This window comes from Podarcis bocagei (genome assembly GCF_964188305.1).
Source record: "Podarcis bocagei genome assembly, chromosome: 7".
NCBI classification, from domain to species: Eukaryota; Metazoa; Chordata; class Lepidosauria; order Squamata; family Lacertidae; genus Podarcis; species Podarcis bocagei.
The window spans coordinates 19,656,105-19,673,940 of NC_138132.1; the positions used below are offsets into that span (position 1 = coordinate 19,656,105).

The following is a 17,836-nucleotide window of genomic DNA, read 5'->3' on the forward strand; positions in this document are numbered from 1 at the left end:
TGAGGGTCCTCTCTCTCTCTCTTGTGTGCTTTTGCCTGGCTGGAATATGTCCTTGAACTTGAACAATGCCTCTTGCCAGCCTGGAGGGAGGACAAAAAGAAGTGTATGAAACAAGTCTACTGTACAAAAAAATTGTGTCCATGTTTATCCTTGGTCCCATGTGACATGTGATCCTTGGAAGGCTGCCCAAATGGCCCTCAGGTTGAATTAAGGCCCAGTCACAAGGCGGCATGTCCAGAGACCAGAAGCACACCACTGAAGTTTAGCTGTTGTCATTACACCATGAGAGAGGGGAAGCCCAGTCTTCAAAAGCTGGTGCCTTTGCCTGTAGAAATTCCCACCGATTTAGTCAGTGTGTGTGAAGACGTTGCATGTAGAACATGAAACTGGAGGGAGGGAGGCTTGTGTTTTGCAGGAAGCATGGGCCATTTCCAAGAGAGTGCTATCCCATGTTCTAAGACAGGAGTGGGGAACCTATGGGCCTTCAGTTGTTGGGACTCACAACTCCTGTACAGATCTAGACCATTAGTCCAGCTAGGCTGGCAGTGTCTATGCTCCATTAGCAGCTGTCCAGGGTTTCAGACACAGTCTTTCTCCCAGTCCTACCTAGAGATGACAGTGATTGAACCTATGACCTTCAACATGCAAAGCAGATGCTCAACCACAGCCCTTCCCTAAGTTGGAAGGATCACATCCTTAGGGCCTTACCCTGTTTTAGTGTCTTCCAAGCTGCACGGAGCCTGGAAGCTGAAATCATTTCTGGGTTACACAATTCACAGTTTTGCAGATTTGTAGTTGATCACTCAAGGTACCGTGTCTCTTAGTGGCAGCCCAATGGCACCTCTGGAATTTACTTCCTTGCGATCTCCACTAGCCCCCGCTCACTTGCTGTCTGTGGACACTCTTGTTCCAAACACTTTTGTTTCTTAATTGCAAGGCATTACTTGAACAATTTTCTGCTGGCTGAATGTTTACAGCTGATGCGCTTCCAAATGTTGCTTACTGCAATGTACTCTGGCTTAATTGCTTTGAGCTGTAAGCCACTTTGGGAGGGTTTTGTCCTAAAAGGCAAGATATAGCTATCCAAAAATGGAGTGAATAATAAAAAAAGCATGTTGTACAGAGCAAACTCTCCTTTATATTGCTGCCTGTATGCATGCGAGGCTACGAGAAAGATCCCAGTAGAAGGAAAAGCAATGCTAACATCACAGGATCCAGACTTCATATTTTTGTATAGTAGATCTCTGCTGCTTTCTCTTCATTTGACAATTTATAGCTGCGTCTCTGTGGTTCTTAAATCCTTGAATATGAAGGCTTGGGAAGCAGGTGTATTCCTGCAAAACATTAAATCCAGAGGCACTAGGAAGATGGCCTCAAATGGATCTTGCACAAGTAAAAGAAGTGGTGCTGTCAGCAACTTTGGCATGCCTTGTGGATGGATTCTCTGTCCAGTTTGGTCAAGGCGTGTGTAGCCTTGGCTTGATGAAACTGCAGATTTGTGAAGCTGGGAATTACGCAACCGAGATTACAATTTTTATCTTTGTCCACCTTGAGGTATCAACTGCTCCGTGAACTTTAATCACGATAATAAACGCAAATGTCTGCTGAAAATGTCTTCCCATTTCAGAATTGGTTCTAGCTTTGTACATCCTCCAGCCAACATGGCGACTTCTGGATGTTGCTGAACTGCAACTCCCATCAGCCCCAGGGAGCCTATCCATAGCCAGGAATTACGTGAGTCGTAGTCCGCAGCATGGGGAGGGCCAAAGATTTCTCATGCCTGCTGTATCCATTTAGCCACTGCCAGTGGCTAGGGATCATGATTGGACAGTGTTTTTGTGCTCACGTCCTGCTGGAAACCAATGCATTTTGCTGGCCACTTTGGGAACACAATATTGGGATTAGGTGGGCCTTTGGCCTGGTCCTGCAGGGCTCTCATGTTCTTGAACTTGCAGGAAGTTTCCTGGAAAATGCAATGGTGGCAAACACAGCAGTGCACTCTCTTCAGAGTAACTTCTCCCCTGCTCCCCCCATGGAGTCTAGGTAAAGGGTAAAGGGACCCCTGACCATTAGGTCCAGTCATGACCGACTCTGGGGTTGTGGCGCTCATCTCGCTTTATTGGCCGAGGCAGCCAACGTACAGCTTCCGGGTCATGTGTCCAGTATGACTAGGTCGCTTCTGGCAAACCAGAGCAGCACACAGAAAAGCCGTTTACCTTCCCGCCAGAGCGGTACCTATTTATCTGCTTGCACTTTGACGTGCTTTCGATCTGCTAGGTTGGCAGGAGCAGGGACCGAGCAACGGGAGCTCACCCCGTCGTGGGGATTCGAACCGCCGACCTTCTGATCAGCAAGTCCTAGGCTCTGTGGTTTAACCCACAGTGCCATCCACGTCCCTGACCCCATGGAGTCTAGCATGCAACAAACCTGGCAGCACAGTACGGTTGTGCCTGGGCACCCCCCCTCCTTGATATGATTATTGGCACAACCCACCTGTTGTTGCAGTTGGGAAGAAGGTGCACAGCAATCAATACTACTCATGAGCCCACGAACAATATACTATTTTTATTATTATTTACATTGGTCGCATGTTGTGGGACCCCCACGTCATGAATGAGAGACAGAAGAAGAAGGCGGTCTGCCTCTGTCGGAGAAACAGTCTCTGCCCAGGTGATGCCAGCTCAATATCCTCATGATTCCAGTAAGAGCATGTACTCCTTGCAGCCCAGTGCTGCCCACTACTGGAAGAAGGTTGATGGATTTGAACAACATGCTGGTTATTTACAGGTAAAGGGATAAATGCTGTACTTAAGATGCATGGCAGATCTCCCTGGAGCCTTTCTCAGTTCTGTAGTCTCCTTTGCTCACCCATCCTATCAGTGAGTCCAGCCTACCCTGTGCCCCCTCGGTTTTCTCCCCCTGACCCACATCAAAAGGAGCAGGGGTACCTCATGTGCTTGAAAGCTAAGCTTGTGCTTTAGTTGTGCTTTAAGAACCAGACACTGTGTCGTGCCTAAAAATATTCAAAAAACCATAAGACTGAAAACGGCCATTAAAAACACATTTGATGCAACCCAGCGGTCAATAATTGCAGGTGTCTCATTGAATGCCATTGACACTTGCTTCCATAGAACCATACATGGAATTCTGCAGTTTTAACCTAGAATGGGACTTTGCAGCGGCCGATTAAATGTCACGGATTTCAATGACATAGCGCAATCCTAGACCCAGGTGTAGGTCCCATTGAGTTCCACAGGTTCATGCTCCCAGATCAGTGGGTATAGGGTTACAGCTTACCTTTTGCTGGATTGCACAAATTTCATTTAGAAAACAACAACCATGCATTTGAAAAGGAGGGGAAATAATTTGTAGTAAAAACAACAAGCGAGCAGAGAAATTAAGCAAGGGGTAACGGTTTGAACTGAAACCTTTTTAAAAAAGACAATAAAAGTTGACTTGGGGAGGGGAAAACACAAGCCTTCATCCACGTTAGTGAGGAGGAACAGTATTTAAATGGAGAGCATCCATGCTTTAAGCGGGGGGGAAACGACCGGGAACAAAATTCGGATTGATTTTAAGCAAGGTTTGCCTCTCCAAATCTGCACGCCCCCATCTGTGAAGATGCTCAGTTTAGCCCCACTGCAAAGCATTGTGGGCTTTTGGTCCTGCAATCTCCAACATCCTTTGTTCTAGCGGTTGTTTTTTTGTTTATTTTTTAAAGCATTCTGTGGACTGTTCCTGTTGCCATTATTTTCACGTGCTAGTGAATTGTGGCTGTTCAGTTTGCCTGCCTTCCACCCACTGGCTAGCTGTTACCCAGTCCTCTCCACCCTTCTCTGCCGCTGGAGAATTGCACTCTCAGCAGCGTCTTGCTTCCCGTCCTGCCTTCCTAGTAGTTGCCTCTGGCACTGCACTTCCTCCAGGGGCTGGCTCCTCTCCTGCCCTTCCTCTCCCCATGGTGGCTGCCTCTTCTCCTTGACACCCCCAACCCCACCACCACCAGGCTCAGGCACTCTGATCGTTGATGACATGCCGGTAGATATGCGTTTGGCCCTTGAAGCTGGAGGCGATGAGGAAGTCCTGGTTGTCGATGCTGAGGTGGGCGAAGGAGCGCGGGGCCTGGGTGCTCAGCTCTTGGAAGTGCTGGAAGAGCCCTGTGACAGGGTCATAGAGGTACACTTTGCTGAAGGAGTAGTCATTGCCTAGGAAGGCGTAGCGGTAACCGGCGATGCTCAGCGGCTGGAAGACCATGGAGCCGCGGGAAGGCATCTGCTGGACATCTCGGAACATGGAGCCGTCCCAGTGCATCACCTGCGGGTGGCAGAGAGGAACGTGAGCTCAGCTGCCCTTGGAAAGATGGAGACTCCAGCAAAGTGCAACACAGGGTTGGATATGCTCGAACTCGGCCCAGAATACCTTAAGGAGCATCTCCACCCCCATTGTTCAGCCCGGACACTGAGGTCCAGTTCCAAGGGCCTTCTGGCGGTTCCCTCCCTGCGAGAAGTGAGGTTACAGGGAACCAGGCAGAGGGCCTTCTCAGTAGTGGCCCCCACCCTGTGGAACACCCTCCCATCAGATGTCAAGGAAATAAACAACTATCTGACTTTTAGAAGACATCTGAAGGCAGCCCTGTTTAGGGAAGCTTTTAATGTTTGATGTTTTATTCTATTTTTAATATTTTGTTGGGAGCTGCACAGAGTGGCTGGGGAAACCCAGCCAGATTAGTGGAGTATAAATAAAACAACAACAACAACAACAACAACAACAACATTAATGATATAATATTATCATATCCTACTTCTAATTGAGCCAAGAACTGGGTGATTGATGTACTTAAAAAGACCTGTGACCAGGACAGGATAACAAATTCATTCATTTCTTACCAGTCACTAGAATTTGGGCAGTCCCACGTAGGGAAGTGATGGGTTTGGGGCTGATAAGCCATGGTTTATTGGGTCAAGGGTAGGCCTTGTGCCAGGGTAGCTCTTTATTCCCTCACATAAACAACCACTTTTTGTCCTTTTCTGTATAAAGCACAACAGGTGCTTGAAGATGCTGCCATATCGTAGTCTCCATTCTAAACACACTCAGTTTCTTCAACACAGGACCATCTTCACTGCCCTCCCCTGAACCGCAACCAATTTGTCTGCTACTTTCTTAATGTGCAGCACCCAGAAATGGGCACTTTACACCAGATGAGGTCTGGTTAATGTGGAATAAGTGGCATTTCTTTGCCATGGCTTGGAAACTGTGGTTCTACTAATGCAGCCTAATGTGTCTGAAAGCAGACTTCAGGAGCACTCCATATCTACTTCCCTGCTCAGGGCTTCCTTTACCTCTAGGCTGCCAGGTTCAACACCCACCACACCTCAACATTCAGAAACAGGCGGTGCTGTAAATGAGAGTGGACTAAGGGCAGTTTCAACACCTTTCCACCGAGCATAAGCACATTCCCCCACTGCAGGGTTGAAGAAACCCTGGCCCTCTAGACCAGTGTTACCCAAACTTGGGTCTCCAGCTGTTTTAGGACCACAATTCCCATCATCCCTGACCATGGGCACTGTTAGCTAGGGATGATGGGAGTTGTAGTCCAACAACAGCTTGGGAGATCCAAGGTTGGGAAACCCTACTCTAGGCATTGTTCAACTACAACCGCCATTGCCCATGCTTGCTGGGGCTGATGGGAACTGTAGCTGTAGCAACATCTGGAAGGCCAAAGATTCCCCACACCTGTCCTACTGAGAAGCAAATTGGGACTTGGTGACAATTCCACCAGCCTCACCTTGGAGTCACCAAGGAATCGGGTCAGGCAAACGTAGACATCCTCCTTGACTTTGAAGTGCTTGACGGCATAGACATCGTCCATGTCAGGGATGTCCGTGCGGCGGACAAACTGCTGCTTATTCCACTGGTAGACGACAGGGCGCTGAGAGCTGCTGGCCAAGATGAGGTGGGGTTTGCCAGCAATCTCCAGGAACTCGGCATCTGTGTCGCGATACCAGGGGTGCAGAGACTGATGCGAGTAGAAGCCATGCCCGTTCCAGCGATACAGCGTAGTGGAGCCGGCCTTGGAGCTGTCGGCCATGATGAAATACCAGTCTCCCTCCACGCGGAAGACCTCAATGTCGTTGGGCTTGCGGATGCGGGAGCCGTCGATGGCCTGCATGTGTACGAAGCCCCCCGCTGCTGCTTCATGCCGCTTGTAGATGTGCGAGCCTCCGAACAGCTGAGCCACTATCACAAAGAGGTGGCCGTCGATCACCAGGGGTTTGCAGACCACTGTGGACGAGCCTAGGAAGTGGAGACGGTGTGGAGAGAACGAATGGTGACCTGCTCCTTTGCGTGATGTTAGAGAGGCTACAGTTGAAAGAAACAGCAGCTATGGAGAAGGCCCAATGGAACACAGACAAAATGGCGGACGGGTGGGCAAGTGTTCAGTGTCATACTACAGAGACATGGCTTCCGTAAGAAGGGAAACATGAATGATCTTTAGGGCTGGACGATATCTGGTTTTCAACATTGCAATATATTGCCAGCTAAACATCATGATCTATCTATCTATCTATCTATCTATCTATCTATCTATCTATCTATCATCTATCTATCATCTATCTATCTATCTATCTATCTATCTATCTATCTATCATCTATCACAATGTCTGAAATAAGGATGGAGCTATGTAAAGGCATTGGGCTGGCTTCACGGTTTCCCCCCGCATTGCAATTTTTGCATGGTGCGCACACACAAACATCACAATTCGCGATATATTGCCAGGTCAAAAATTATGACGCCTATATCACAATACGGACCTCAAACTGGATGATATATTGATATAACGCCCAGCCCTAATGATCTTATCGGTTTCTTAGAGGATAAAAACACAAGTGAACCATAGAACACAAGTAGGGAACGTACATTCTCCCAGAGGCTGCTGGGCTGCAGCTCCCACCATGTCTGACCATTGGCCATGCAGGCAGGGGCTTATGGGAATTGGAGTCCAACAGTGTCTGGGTGTGTGTGTAGGGGTTCACCATCCCTGGCCTCACACCTCAAACCCCAGCCAGCCTCTTTAACACTAGCAGCTACATTAGAGTCCTTCCCTCGCTGCACCTGGAACACAATGAGCCTTCCTACAAACATTAACTCTCAAGCTTTCTCCCACACTCATGTATTGTTGCTGACCTTGTCCATTAATAAGGATCATAGAAAACCGCTTTTACTTTCTGACCATCTAGCCCAGTATTGTCTGCAATGATTGACAGCAGCTCTCCAGGGATTCAGGCAAGGGAACCTTCCCAGTCCTACCTGGAGGTGCTGGGGATTGAACCAGGGACCTCTGGCATGTCAAGCCAACACCCTACCACTGGGCTAAAGCTCTTCTGCCTCCCAGGATGTAAGACAGGGTCTCTAATAGAGTCAGGAGAGGAAGTGGGTGCATAGCTCACCGTTAATGCTGGCATAGGTGCGGAATTTCCCGGCCACATGGTCCCACTCCAAGAAACTGCAGCGGCCAGTGAAGGGCTGGGCAATGACCAAGTTCTGTTCCTTGTTGTTCATGAAGGTTTCCACCGAGAGCGACTGCTCAGGTAGCGTGTCGAAGAGAACAAGGTCTGCAGGAAAGAGGGTGGAGGTTAGAACTTGAACAGGAAAGGACCTCCTCTGCTTCTATTTGCTTCAACTGTCCTGAGTGGGGACAACTCGGCTGGCTGAAACACTATTAATCAATTAGGGCATGTTCCTCAGGCTTGCCTTAAACACCCACCCACCCACCCACCCACATCACAGACTCTTTGTATTTATTTACAGTACTGCTTTTAAACCCTCAGGCACACATTTCTTTATCTGCCTCTCAGAACTCTCCCAAATCAACTTTTAAAGACATCTAGAGTCATGGCCACCACATCTCTGGGTGGCAAATCCCACCAGGTGACAAAAGTGTTTCCTTTGGTCTGCCCTGCACTGATGCCCCCAAAAATTCAATTGGACAATCCCAACTTCTGGTGCAGGGTTTCTCAAACATGAGTCTCCAGCTGTTTTTGGACTACAACTCCCATCATCCCAAGCTAACAGGACCAGTGGCCAGGAATGATGGGAACTGTAATCCAAAAACAGCTGTTCTAGTGATCTGAAAGGAGAAAAGCTTCTCTTCTATCCTCTTTCCCCCTACACCATGCATAATCCTGATCATGTTTGTCACCCACGACAGCCATGAAGAACCTAAGAACCATAAAAGTACTCATCCTAGATCAGACCAAAAGGCTTATCTCAGGGGTGAGAAACCTGTGACTCTCCAGATGATCCTGGACTACGAATCCCATCATCCCTAACCACTGGCCATCCTGGCTGGGCTGACAGGAGTTGGAGTCCACTAGCATCATGAGGTTCAAACCCCTCAAGTATTCGAGTCCAGTATCCCAAACCAGATGCCATTAAGAATCCCACAAGCAGGGAAGCTGAAGGCAAGGCTGAAACCAAACAACAACAACAATAACATTATTACCCCACCCATTTGACTGGGTGGCTTCCAGCAAAATATAAAATATAAAGTAAAAATAAAATAATAAATAATATAATGTCAAACATTAAGAACTTCCTGATACAGGGCTGCCTTCAGATGTCTTCTAAAAGATGTGTAGTTCTTCATCTCCTTGACATCTGATGGGCAGGCAGCCTGACTCCTCAATCAGCAAACACCTGCTATATGTGGAAACCATTGGTGCCAACTCCCTGGGGCCCTGGGTGCCCAAGCACCCATAAAATTCCCCATGAAGGTGCCAGGCACCCACAAATTTCAGTGCCAGGGCCATGCACGATCAATGGCCCCGGGTACCCACGGTCGTGGAGCCAAGCTGGCACTCCTGTTGAAAACAAAGACAGCAGAGTGGCAGAAGAGAACAGACTGGAGGGGCTGGAATAAGAGGACAGGGAATCTCAAAAGAACTGTAGCGGGTGGGGGTTCTTGTTTATTTTGCGTATTTATATACTGCTTTGCATCAGACGTGACCAAAAAGTGGTTTACAAAATGTCTTGGGCTGTCCTTGAGTGAAGGTGGTGGTGGGGATCCTCTTCCAGGTGGGGAAGCGCAGGGGAGAAAGCGATGACCTACCTGTGGTGATGCAGTTGAAGCCTGCAGGGCGGAGGTCACTGATTTTGGTGCGGTTCAGCTCCGGCGGCGACCGGCACTCCATGGGCTCCACCTGGGCGTTGGTCTCGCCCAGCCACTCCACCAGCCATTTGAGTTTGCAGTCACAGTGGAAAGCGTTTCCCCGCAAGTCCCTGCCAGGAAAGAATCCAGTTTGGGACCAGCACTAGGGTGAGGGCAGCCGAAATGTGGACAGTGTTATCATTGTTGGATTAGATTCCTGCATTGCTGGGGGTTGGACTAGATGACCCTCAGAGTCCCTTCCAATTCTACAATTCTATGGAGTTTCAGTTCAAAAGCTTCTGAAGGGCACCATGTTGGCTATCCCTGCCCTCTTCCCTTGCCCTGCCCCAGCCTTGCTCCCTCCCTTCTTACAGCATAGTCAACTTTTGCATCCTTTTGTAATTAGGTTAGGATGGTGAACATAGCTTGGGGTGGCACTGTTTTGAAAACTGTCGCTGCTTCAGCAACTGTGCCCACAATTAGCCGAGCAAATTAATCTCCACCCACGCAGAGCTTGTGACATGAGGTCCTCCCCTTTGGCTTTCCTTTGCAAGAGACTCCAGTGCGCTTTTGATTGCCCTCCTTGCCAGCAGCGGAGAGGTAACTGAATCACTATGGGCACTTAGAATCCAAGAATTGTAGAGTTAGAAGGGATTTCACCCCCTGCAATGCAGGAATCTCCACTGAAGCATCCATGGCAGATGGCCATCCAACTTCTGCTTAAAAACCTCCAAGGAAGCAGACTCCACAACCTCCAAAGGGAGACCATTCCACTATCAAACAGCTCTTACTGTCAGAAAGTTCTTCCTAATGTTTAGCCAGAATCTCCTTTCTTGTATTTTGAAGCCACTGTTCCGAGTGCCACCTCCAGAGCAGGAGAAAACAAGCTTATTCCATCTTCCATATGACAGCCCTTGATGTATTTGAAGAAGCCTATCGTATTTCCTCTTATCCAGACTAAACATACCCAGCTCCTTCAACCATTCCTCATAAATTGTGGCACCCAGAACTGGACACAATACTCCAGGTGTGGCAGAATATGACTTCCCTATACTTCTGATGATGAAGCCTCAAATAGCATTAGGGGTTTTGTTTTGTTTTTTGCTGCTGCATCACACTGTCGACTCATGTTAAGCTGTTAGACAACGTTAGCTATTTCAAGAGCATTCCTTCTGACTTGTTTGTGAGGAGGTTAGATGAACTTGTGCCAAAGCAAATATCGTCCTGTGCTTTCTCATGCATTCCCCCCTCACTTTTATTATGGCAAGAGGTCTGATCTTTTGAGGGAAGGGGGTTAATAGCGCAAGACCGCCCAACCAACTCTAATGGTGGCAACCTGACTTTGCCAGGAAGCAACTGAATCCCACCCAAAATTAGTGACTGCCAGGAAGTGCCCCACATCCTCCATGTACTCCACACCCACAACCCTCCCCCCCCCTTAGCCCCACACTCACACTGAAGTCAAAGCATCTAAGCCCTGGAACAGGTTCCTTGGTAAGGTCTGCAAGTTATTGTTAGCCAAATTCCTGTGGGCAAGAAGAAGAAGAGTTTGGATTTGATATCCCACTTTATCACTACCCTAAGGAGTCTCAAAGCGGCTAACAATCTCCTTTCCCTTCCTCCCCCACAGCAAACACTCTGTGAGGTGAGTGAGGCTGAGAGATTTCAGAGAAGTGTGACTAGCCCAAGGCCACCCAGCAGCTGCATGTGGAGGAGCGGGGAAGCGAACCCGGTTCACCAGATGACAAGTCCACCGCTCTTAACCACTACACCACACTGGCAGGGAAAGCACTTAGAAGGAAGGCAACGTACACATCCTCAGTTTGCGGGGCTGGGAAGGCGAACATTGCGGTGGAAGTGAAGGAAGCACAGTTTAAATAAAGGGGATATGTATTAGGAACCAACAGGGTCTGCAAAATACGTTTTGCTACTGGTCAGGAATGATGGGAGTTGGATTTGGGGGTGTTGGGAGCAGTGAGGGATGATGAGAACGGTCCGGGAATGCTGGAATCTGGAATCCAACATCATATGGAAATCTGGTATTTGGAGAAAATGCAAGGAAGTGTAAGGTGGAGAGAAGGAGAGGACAAGTATGGAGATGTGGGGCGGCTGGATGCCATGTTGGGAAGTGAGATTGTTTGGGTCTGTGTTAAGGGATAGACTGGGATTAGGAGTGGGTCAAAAAAATCACTCACAGGTAGAGGAGGTTCTTGAGACCTCGGAAGGCGTTCTTAGAGATTGCTTCAAGCCTGTTTTGCTCAATGAACCTACAAGTGGAAAGAACAATTAAGTCACAATTTGGAAGACAGCAGTGGAGGGACAACTAAAAGGGACACTAGGTAGCCAGCCTCAGAAGTTTAATGGTGATATTCATGGCTTCAAGGGATGGAGCAGGGACGGGGGTTAGAAGCCTGAAATAGCAAGACTTATCTATAAAAGCTGTATGTGTTGGATCCAGGCACAGCAGCTCATACCTTCCTATCTCACCTCTCTCACACTCTGAATTCCTCTCTTGCTTTTGGCTTAGTGGCAAACCATAGTTTAGTGGCCTGAACCAGACCAATCCATGGTTGGTGTATGCCACAGTTTTCCTACAAACCACAGTTTTGGACTGGGTTTATATACCTGTTTTGTTGAATTCATGGTTTGCCCAGACCACAGGTTGCCCAGTTCAGATGTAACAGCAAACTGTGGATTGCTGCTACATCAGAAGGAAACCAGAGAGTGTGAGGAGTAGTGTGGAAGGTGTAGCGACTGTGTGAGCACAGAGGCTCATTTACACGATTCTTGGTACGACATCTGGTTTGGTGTCACATCTGAACTAGCCGAAAGAGGTTGCAAACCTATCTTTCACTATTATTATTATTATTATTATTATTATTATTATTATTAAGTTTCTATACCACCCTTCATCTGTAGATCACAGGGCAGTTTACAATATAAAAGCACATAAATACATACCATAACAACAAACAAAACCAATACCCCCCCAGTTTAAAAGGCCGTATAGCTTGTTTAATTAGCCTATTATTATTTATATAAATGTGCATAATTTCTATTAATTTATTAAATCAGACCATTATGCACATTTAAAACAGCATGTTTCCTTTCAAAAAATTCACTGATGTTGTAGTCTACGGAAGTGTACTTAAACTTAAGCGAAGATTAAGTAACAAAATTAAAGCCTAGGAGATTAGTCAACTAGGGAGATCTTTAATAAATTGCCTGCCTTCTCTTAATACGGATTCACCTCCTAAAGTGACTCAACCTTGTCCCAAATATCCATCCCAATCCATCATTTATGCCTCGCCCCACTCCACCCCACCCCAACGCACATGGCTGCCCCCAACCCTCCCCTGACGCCCCCCCTTGCACACTCACAAGTACTCCAGGTGTATGAGTCCCACAAAGGCGTCGTCCCCGATCAGTTCCAGGGAGTTGTAAGTGATCAAGCTAGGGGTTGGGGGATTGGGGGAAGAAGCAGGCAGGTCAGACACTGGGGCATACGACGGGGACGGTAACCAAGTCTGGGATGGAAGACAGGGAGCAGGGCTTGCGTCCCAAATCGCTGCATCTTGCATCAAGGTGCCCTCTAGGTTTGGGAGGGCATGGTAACAAGGTCTACTGTCGCTACCGTCCAAAAGAGTTAAATCACACTCACAATCTGGTGTTCCAATGGTGGGCGAAAGAGGACTCAGTGAGGAGCTATCTCACTAGTACCAAGACCTTGGTCTACCCACAGCTGGAAGGTCAACAGGAAGGAAAGGGGCCTGCCAATCACCCCTTAGCTGTAATGGAGAGATCTAATGGGGTGCCCAGAGTATTATGCCAGAGCATTCTGCACCAGCCCCCCCTTGCTCTTGTTATTAGCTAGAGCTCAGCACATGGACATAGCCTGGATTTTTTGTTGGGTAGGGTAGGACTTTTATGGGGGGGGGGGCAGAACCGACGTGATTGGTCAGTTAAGTATTTCTATTGTTTTAATTGATTGGGGGGGAGCTTCCCCTCTTGCGCCCCCTGGCTACGCCCATGCCTTGGCAGGGTTTGGCCCCCAAATCTGTTCTTCAACCCAAGGGATCAAGGTTGGACTATGTGACAAAATGACAGGGAAAACAGTGACTTGGAGCATGCACAGAATATGCATTTTTTGTAGAACATGTGTGGGCCATTTCTATCCACACACTTGCAGTTAGGAGACTTCCTATGATGTTGGAATCCAGTTCTGGATTCATACGGGTACCTTTCTCTCTCTCATTAAGCACTGCCATCATGCCAGTGAGAAACTTCCTCCGCCCTGCATCAGCGCAGATTGGAATGAAGGCCTCTACTCACTATTTCCACCCCACTTGGCTCTGCTTGCGATGCGTGAGATTCTCTCACCCACCCCTTAAGCAGCAGTAGGGCACAAGCAAGTATCCGTGAAAATGTACAAATACAATTGCACAGATGTGAGAGAGACATGCTTACGGGGGGCACACACAGACACACCAACAGACACCATCACATGTACCGCAAAATCAAGTGTCGGCACTAACCCACAAGCCCGATCTCGTGAAACGTTACAAGTTCCCTCCTGAAATCCACACTCACAGGAGTATCTGCAAACAGTCACTGATAAGGCAGATCAATTTCAGGGCTGCTATTGTTGATTAATGGTTCAAGTTTAAGCCAATTAACTGATGGATGAGTTGATGAAATCTGCATTAATTTGCAGAAAGATAACCTTTGTTCCAAAGAAAAGCATTTTTTAAGTCAATGCACAAATTTGTTGCAACAGACATTGTTTTTGGAGAGGCATTCTGCCTGTTGTCTCTTACACTGGAGGAAATGCCTCTTTTGTGATGCTACTTGTATAAAAATAAAAAATGTGTATAACAAATTCCCTGAGCACCTTTTACTCCCTTCCAATGACCTTTCTAACTGACAAATTGACTAAACCAGCCTTCCAAACCTGTTGTCCTCCAGATGTTGTTGGACTCTAACTCCCATCAGCCCCCAAGCACCATGGCCAATGGTCAGGGATGATGGGAGTTGGAGTCCAATACATTTGCAGGCCACCAGGTTGGGCTAGAGAAGACAGCTAGGTGGATATATTCACATACTGCCGGGGAACTTTTGTCCCACCAGATGCGGTTGAACTATGGGCGACTATGGGGTTGCAGTGCTCATCTTGCTTTCAGGCCGAGGGATCTGGCGTTTGTCCACAGACAGCTTTCTGGGTCATGTGGCCAGCATAACTAAACCGCTTCTGGTTCAACTGAACACTGTGGTGGAAACCAGAGAGCATTTGCCTTCCCGCTGCAGCAGTACCTATTTATCTACTTGCACTGGTATGCTTTCGAACTGCTAGGTTGGCAGGAGCTGGGACAGAGCAATGGGAGCTCACTCCATTGTGGGGATTCAAACCGCCGACGTTCCGATCGGCAAGTCCAAGAGGCTCAATGGTTTAGACCACAGTGCCAACTCCCATCAGACACAGCAAGCATGGTCAGGGATGGTGGCAGCTGTAGCTCAGTCACATCTGGAGGGCCAAAGGTTCCCCACACCTGCTCTGTGCATATCCAAAAGCAAGAGGCAGCGAAAGAGTACAAATTGACCTAAGGAGATTCACCGTCACTGGGCGACACACAGGTTGAAAGGGAGGTTTACGGGAACAGCTTCTTATGTGGCTCACACGCATGGAGAAAACAAAAGGCATGCCAGGTATTGTCTATCCACACACACCACTCACAACCGAGGTGTCAGGAATCCTTACAGCAGCTGGAGAGATGGCACCTGTTGAAAGCTGCCAGCTAAGATCTCGGTGAATCCTGAGCGAATTAGAGACCTGCAGAGAGAGGAAGGAGGAGAGGGGGAGGAAAGAGAAAGGAGGGGGGGTGGAAAGTGGATGATGTGAGGAAAGATGTCAGCTGCAGGCAGCCTGGCAGCACCAGCAAGCCCCATGAAGGATGGCACAGTAAGCCCCAAACTGAGCCTGCCCAGACTTGAAGGAGCTCAAACCCCAAAGCATCCTGACCACAGAACTCCAAAAAAACCAGCCTTTCAAAGCCCAAATGTTGTTGTCTTCTCACCACCACCCATAAAAAAACCCTTCATTGCTGCACAGAGAGAGCTGAGCTGAAATACGCCTCTGTTTTTTTCATGCAGCAGCTAGAGTGGTTGTGTGTTTCTGTGCAATTTCTCTAAGCTTTCCTGGAGTACACATTGCTTTTCAACCTATGGTTCCTCTCCTCACTTCCAAGGGTCTCCAGGGAGCTGCATGCCTGCATCTCTGCAACAGCAGAGCAATCCCTGAGAGATCTGCAGATGTTTTCACCTGCAAGTTATCTCTCCAGTCTATGGGGGGCGGGCACTTGAGGCACACCTAGGATAGACACTTGTCCTGACCCTTGGATGCCACCGCTGGAGGTAACAGCTGGGCTGTGTAGTATCCACTGGAGGTGTTGCTCTAGGGAACAGGCAAGGGATCTAAGGCCCCGAGGGCACATTCTTGGGCTCGAGGATCCAGTACAGTTTGGGAAGATTATTCTTCTTCCCCGCACGGTTCAAAGCGCTGGGTCCCCGAAACCTTCCAGATTCCTCATAGCTAACCGCCAAGGAGCCACCATCACTGCACCACACAGCCATGTGGGGAGGGGAGAAGCAGGGCATCCACCTTTACGTGCTGCCAAAAATCATTTCGCAGTTAGAAATGAATAAATATGCTAAACGATGCCAAGCAGGAAAACCGACATCCAGCCAGAACTATTGGCGGGGAGGGAAATGGAGGGGGGTGGGAGAGCACACCCCAAGGGCTGGTTGCTGATTTTCACAGGCAATATCCCTCCCCACGGTGGCGGCCCCATGTCCAGGGTTCCGATGTGGGGAGGAGAGGGCAGTTTAAAAAGAGCCATTCACTTTTCTTTTTGGGAGGGTCCCTCACCCATCCTTAAGGGGCTGTTTTTCGAAGGCTGGTGGGGCAGGGGAGCCGGGTGAAATTGAGAGGGTGGGGGAGTCAAGGGGATCTGTATATAGCACCCCCTCCTCTAAATTATTCAAGTCCTGGCCCCAAACTTTTAGGAGATGAATCCCCTAGCCCAGCCCCTCCTCAATGAACCGGAGCCACCCGAATCAAGTGTAAACTTAAGCAAATTATTTATCTGTCTGTCTGTCTGTCTATCTATCTATCTATCTATCTATCTATCTATCTATCTATCTATCTATCTATCATCTATCTATCTATCTATCTATCTATCTATCTATCTATCATCTATCTATCTATCTATCATCTATCTATCTGTCATCTATCTATCTATCCATCTATCTATCTCTATCTCCTTTATAACCCCCTGCTGTCCACCTTCTCCAAGCAAGGAGTCCTGGAGAATATGCATGTATTCGGCCTGCGTGTAAGGGAAAGGGAAGCGGGGTTCCTGCGTGGAGTGGGGGGCGACATTCCCCGAGCCCCTCCACCGCCTCCAATCCCCGCACCCGCACCCCGGAGAGAAGCTTGCTTACAGGGAGAAGAGGTTCTGGGGCAGGTCTCGTGGGATCTCCTTGACCTTCTCGCAGATGGCCGTGTCCTTGAAGCAGGTGCAGCCCCCCGGGCACTTGCGCTTGGGGTACTTTCGGCCGCCGCTGCCCGGCCCAGCCAGGAGCAGCAGCAGCAGCAGCGGGGCGCCGGCGCTGCCGAGCCCCAGGCGCCAGCCCATCCTCCAGCCTCGCAGGGGCCCCAGGCGAGCAGCCCGGCCGGCGGGGCGCCTTCCCGGCGGCGGAGGCTCTGCTTTCCCCGCTCGCGCAAAGCGACCGGTCGCGTCCGCGTGGGTCCTAATCCCGAGGCGGCAGCGCTTTGCTCCGCGCTCCCGCCGTCATGGTCTCGCCGGCCTCCGCGGTGGCGTGCAAGGCGCCCTCTCCGCCGCCTGCGCCTGGATCCGGCAATGGGTCCCTTTTCGACTCCCTTTCGGCGGCGCAGACGCTCCCGGGTTACCGCCGCCTGCGGATCTTGCAACCCGCTTTGCCTGCTGCTCTGATTGCTGTGATCGCTAAAGATCTAAGTGTATGTATATATAGATAGATAATCGACTTCTCCACCAAGGAGGGAAACGAAATAGAATCAGCTAATCGATTTGGGGCTGATAGGAAAGATCTAACCCCAAACAGCCATTTCTCTAACGTTCATGCACCCGTTTCCCTCTCCGCTCCTTCCTCCCTTTCTCTCTGCTCTGCTCTTGTCTCCGCAGATACATCACCGCCGCGTGTACACGCGCGCGCACACACACAAACCAGAGAGAGAGCGAGAGAAAGCTGCCAACCAATAGGAATGCAAGCTCCCGGCTGGCACAGCTACCAACCTACACTGGGGAGGCAAATGAAATTGGAGGGAAAGGAGGAGATGGGGAATCATTGTTGTCACCCAGCACATCAAAACTCTGGAAATTGCTCCCGCAAGAGGTAGTGATGGCCACTAGCGCAAATGAGGATTGGACTAATTCATGGCGGATAATGGCCATCGCGACTGCGTGTCATCTCCACTTCCCACAGGCATATGCCTGGCCACTGTCAGAATAGGATGGCGGAGAAGCTGGGACTTGGGCCTGATCCAAGCAGGGCCCTTCTAACGCTCTTCTGCAATGAGCAAGAGGGCCCCCAATTCAGGGTTCGCCCAAGTTGTTTTGCCCTCTGAAGCAAAGGACAACATAGGGGCCTCTCTT

General features: G+C 49.1%; 1 protein-coding gene and 1 long non-coding RNA gene across 4 annotated transcripts; one reads left to right on the top strand and one right to left on the bottom strand.

The window, feature by feature from the left end:
* Positions 1-26: 26 nt before the first annotated feature.
* Positions 27-3,706, top strand: LOC308592298. The gene is made up of 2 exons (XR_014010470.1): positions 27-2,043; positions 2,416-3,706. It is a non-coding gene; the product is annotated as an uncharacterized lncRNA (long non-coding RNA).
* Positions 2,551-17,391, bottom strand: LOC308592238 (leucine-rich glioma-inactivated protein 1-like). 3 transcript variants are annotated; one of them, XM_081203547.1, is made up of 9 exons: positions 16,644-17,390; positions 14,902-14,973; positions 12,528-12,599; positions 11,342-11,413; positions 10,601-10,672; positions 9,108-9,277; positions 7,447-7,611; positions 5,783-6,291; positions 2,551-4,311 (listed from the first exon to the last, which is right to left on the bottom strand). In XM_081203547.1, the coding sequence occupies exons 1-9, from the start codon at positions 16,835-16,837 to the stop codon at positions 4,006-4,008; spliced, it is 1,632 nt and encodes a 543-aa protein (XP_081059673.1). In that variant the 5' UTR covers positions 16,838-17,390; the 3' UTR covers positions 2,551-4,005. The 3 variants fall into 3 exon arrangements, with proteins under 3 accessions (XP_081059673.1, XP_081059672.1, XP_081059674.1); XM_081203546.1 differs by having other exon boundaries at positions 5,783-6,357; XM_081203548.1 differs by lacking the exon at positions 12,528-12,599 and having other exon boundaries at positions 5,783-6,357; positions 16,644-17,391.
* Positions 17,392-17,836: the final 445 nt, after the last annotated feature.

What these genes read in the sequence shown, in the direction of transcription:
- LOC308592238 (XM_081203546.1), bottom strand. Translation starts at nt 16,837, where the DNA reads ATGGGCTGGCGCCTGGGGCTCGGCAGCGCCGGCGCCCCGCTGCTGCTG. An exon ending in GTGCCATCTCTCCAGCTGCT is followed by an intron (nt 12,600 to 14,901) that starts GTAAGGATTCCT and finishes CCCAACCCCTAG; the next exon opens with CTTGATCACTTACAACTCCC. An exon ending in CTCAAGAACCTCCTCTACCT is followed by an intron (nt 10,673 to 11,341) that starts GTGAGTGATTTT and finishes TCTTGCCCACAG; the next exon opens with GAATTTGGCTAACAATAACT.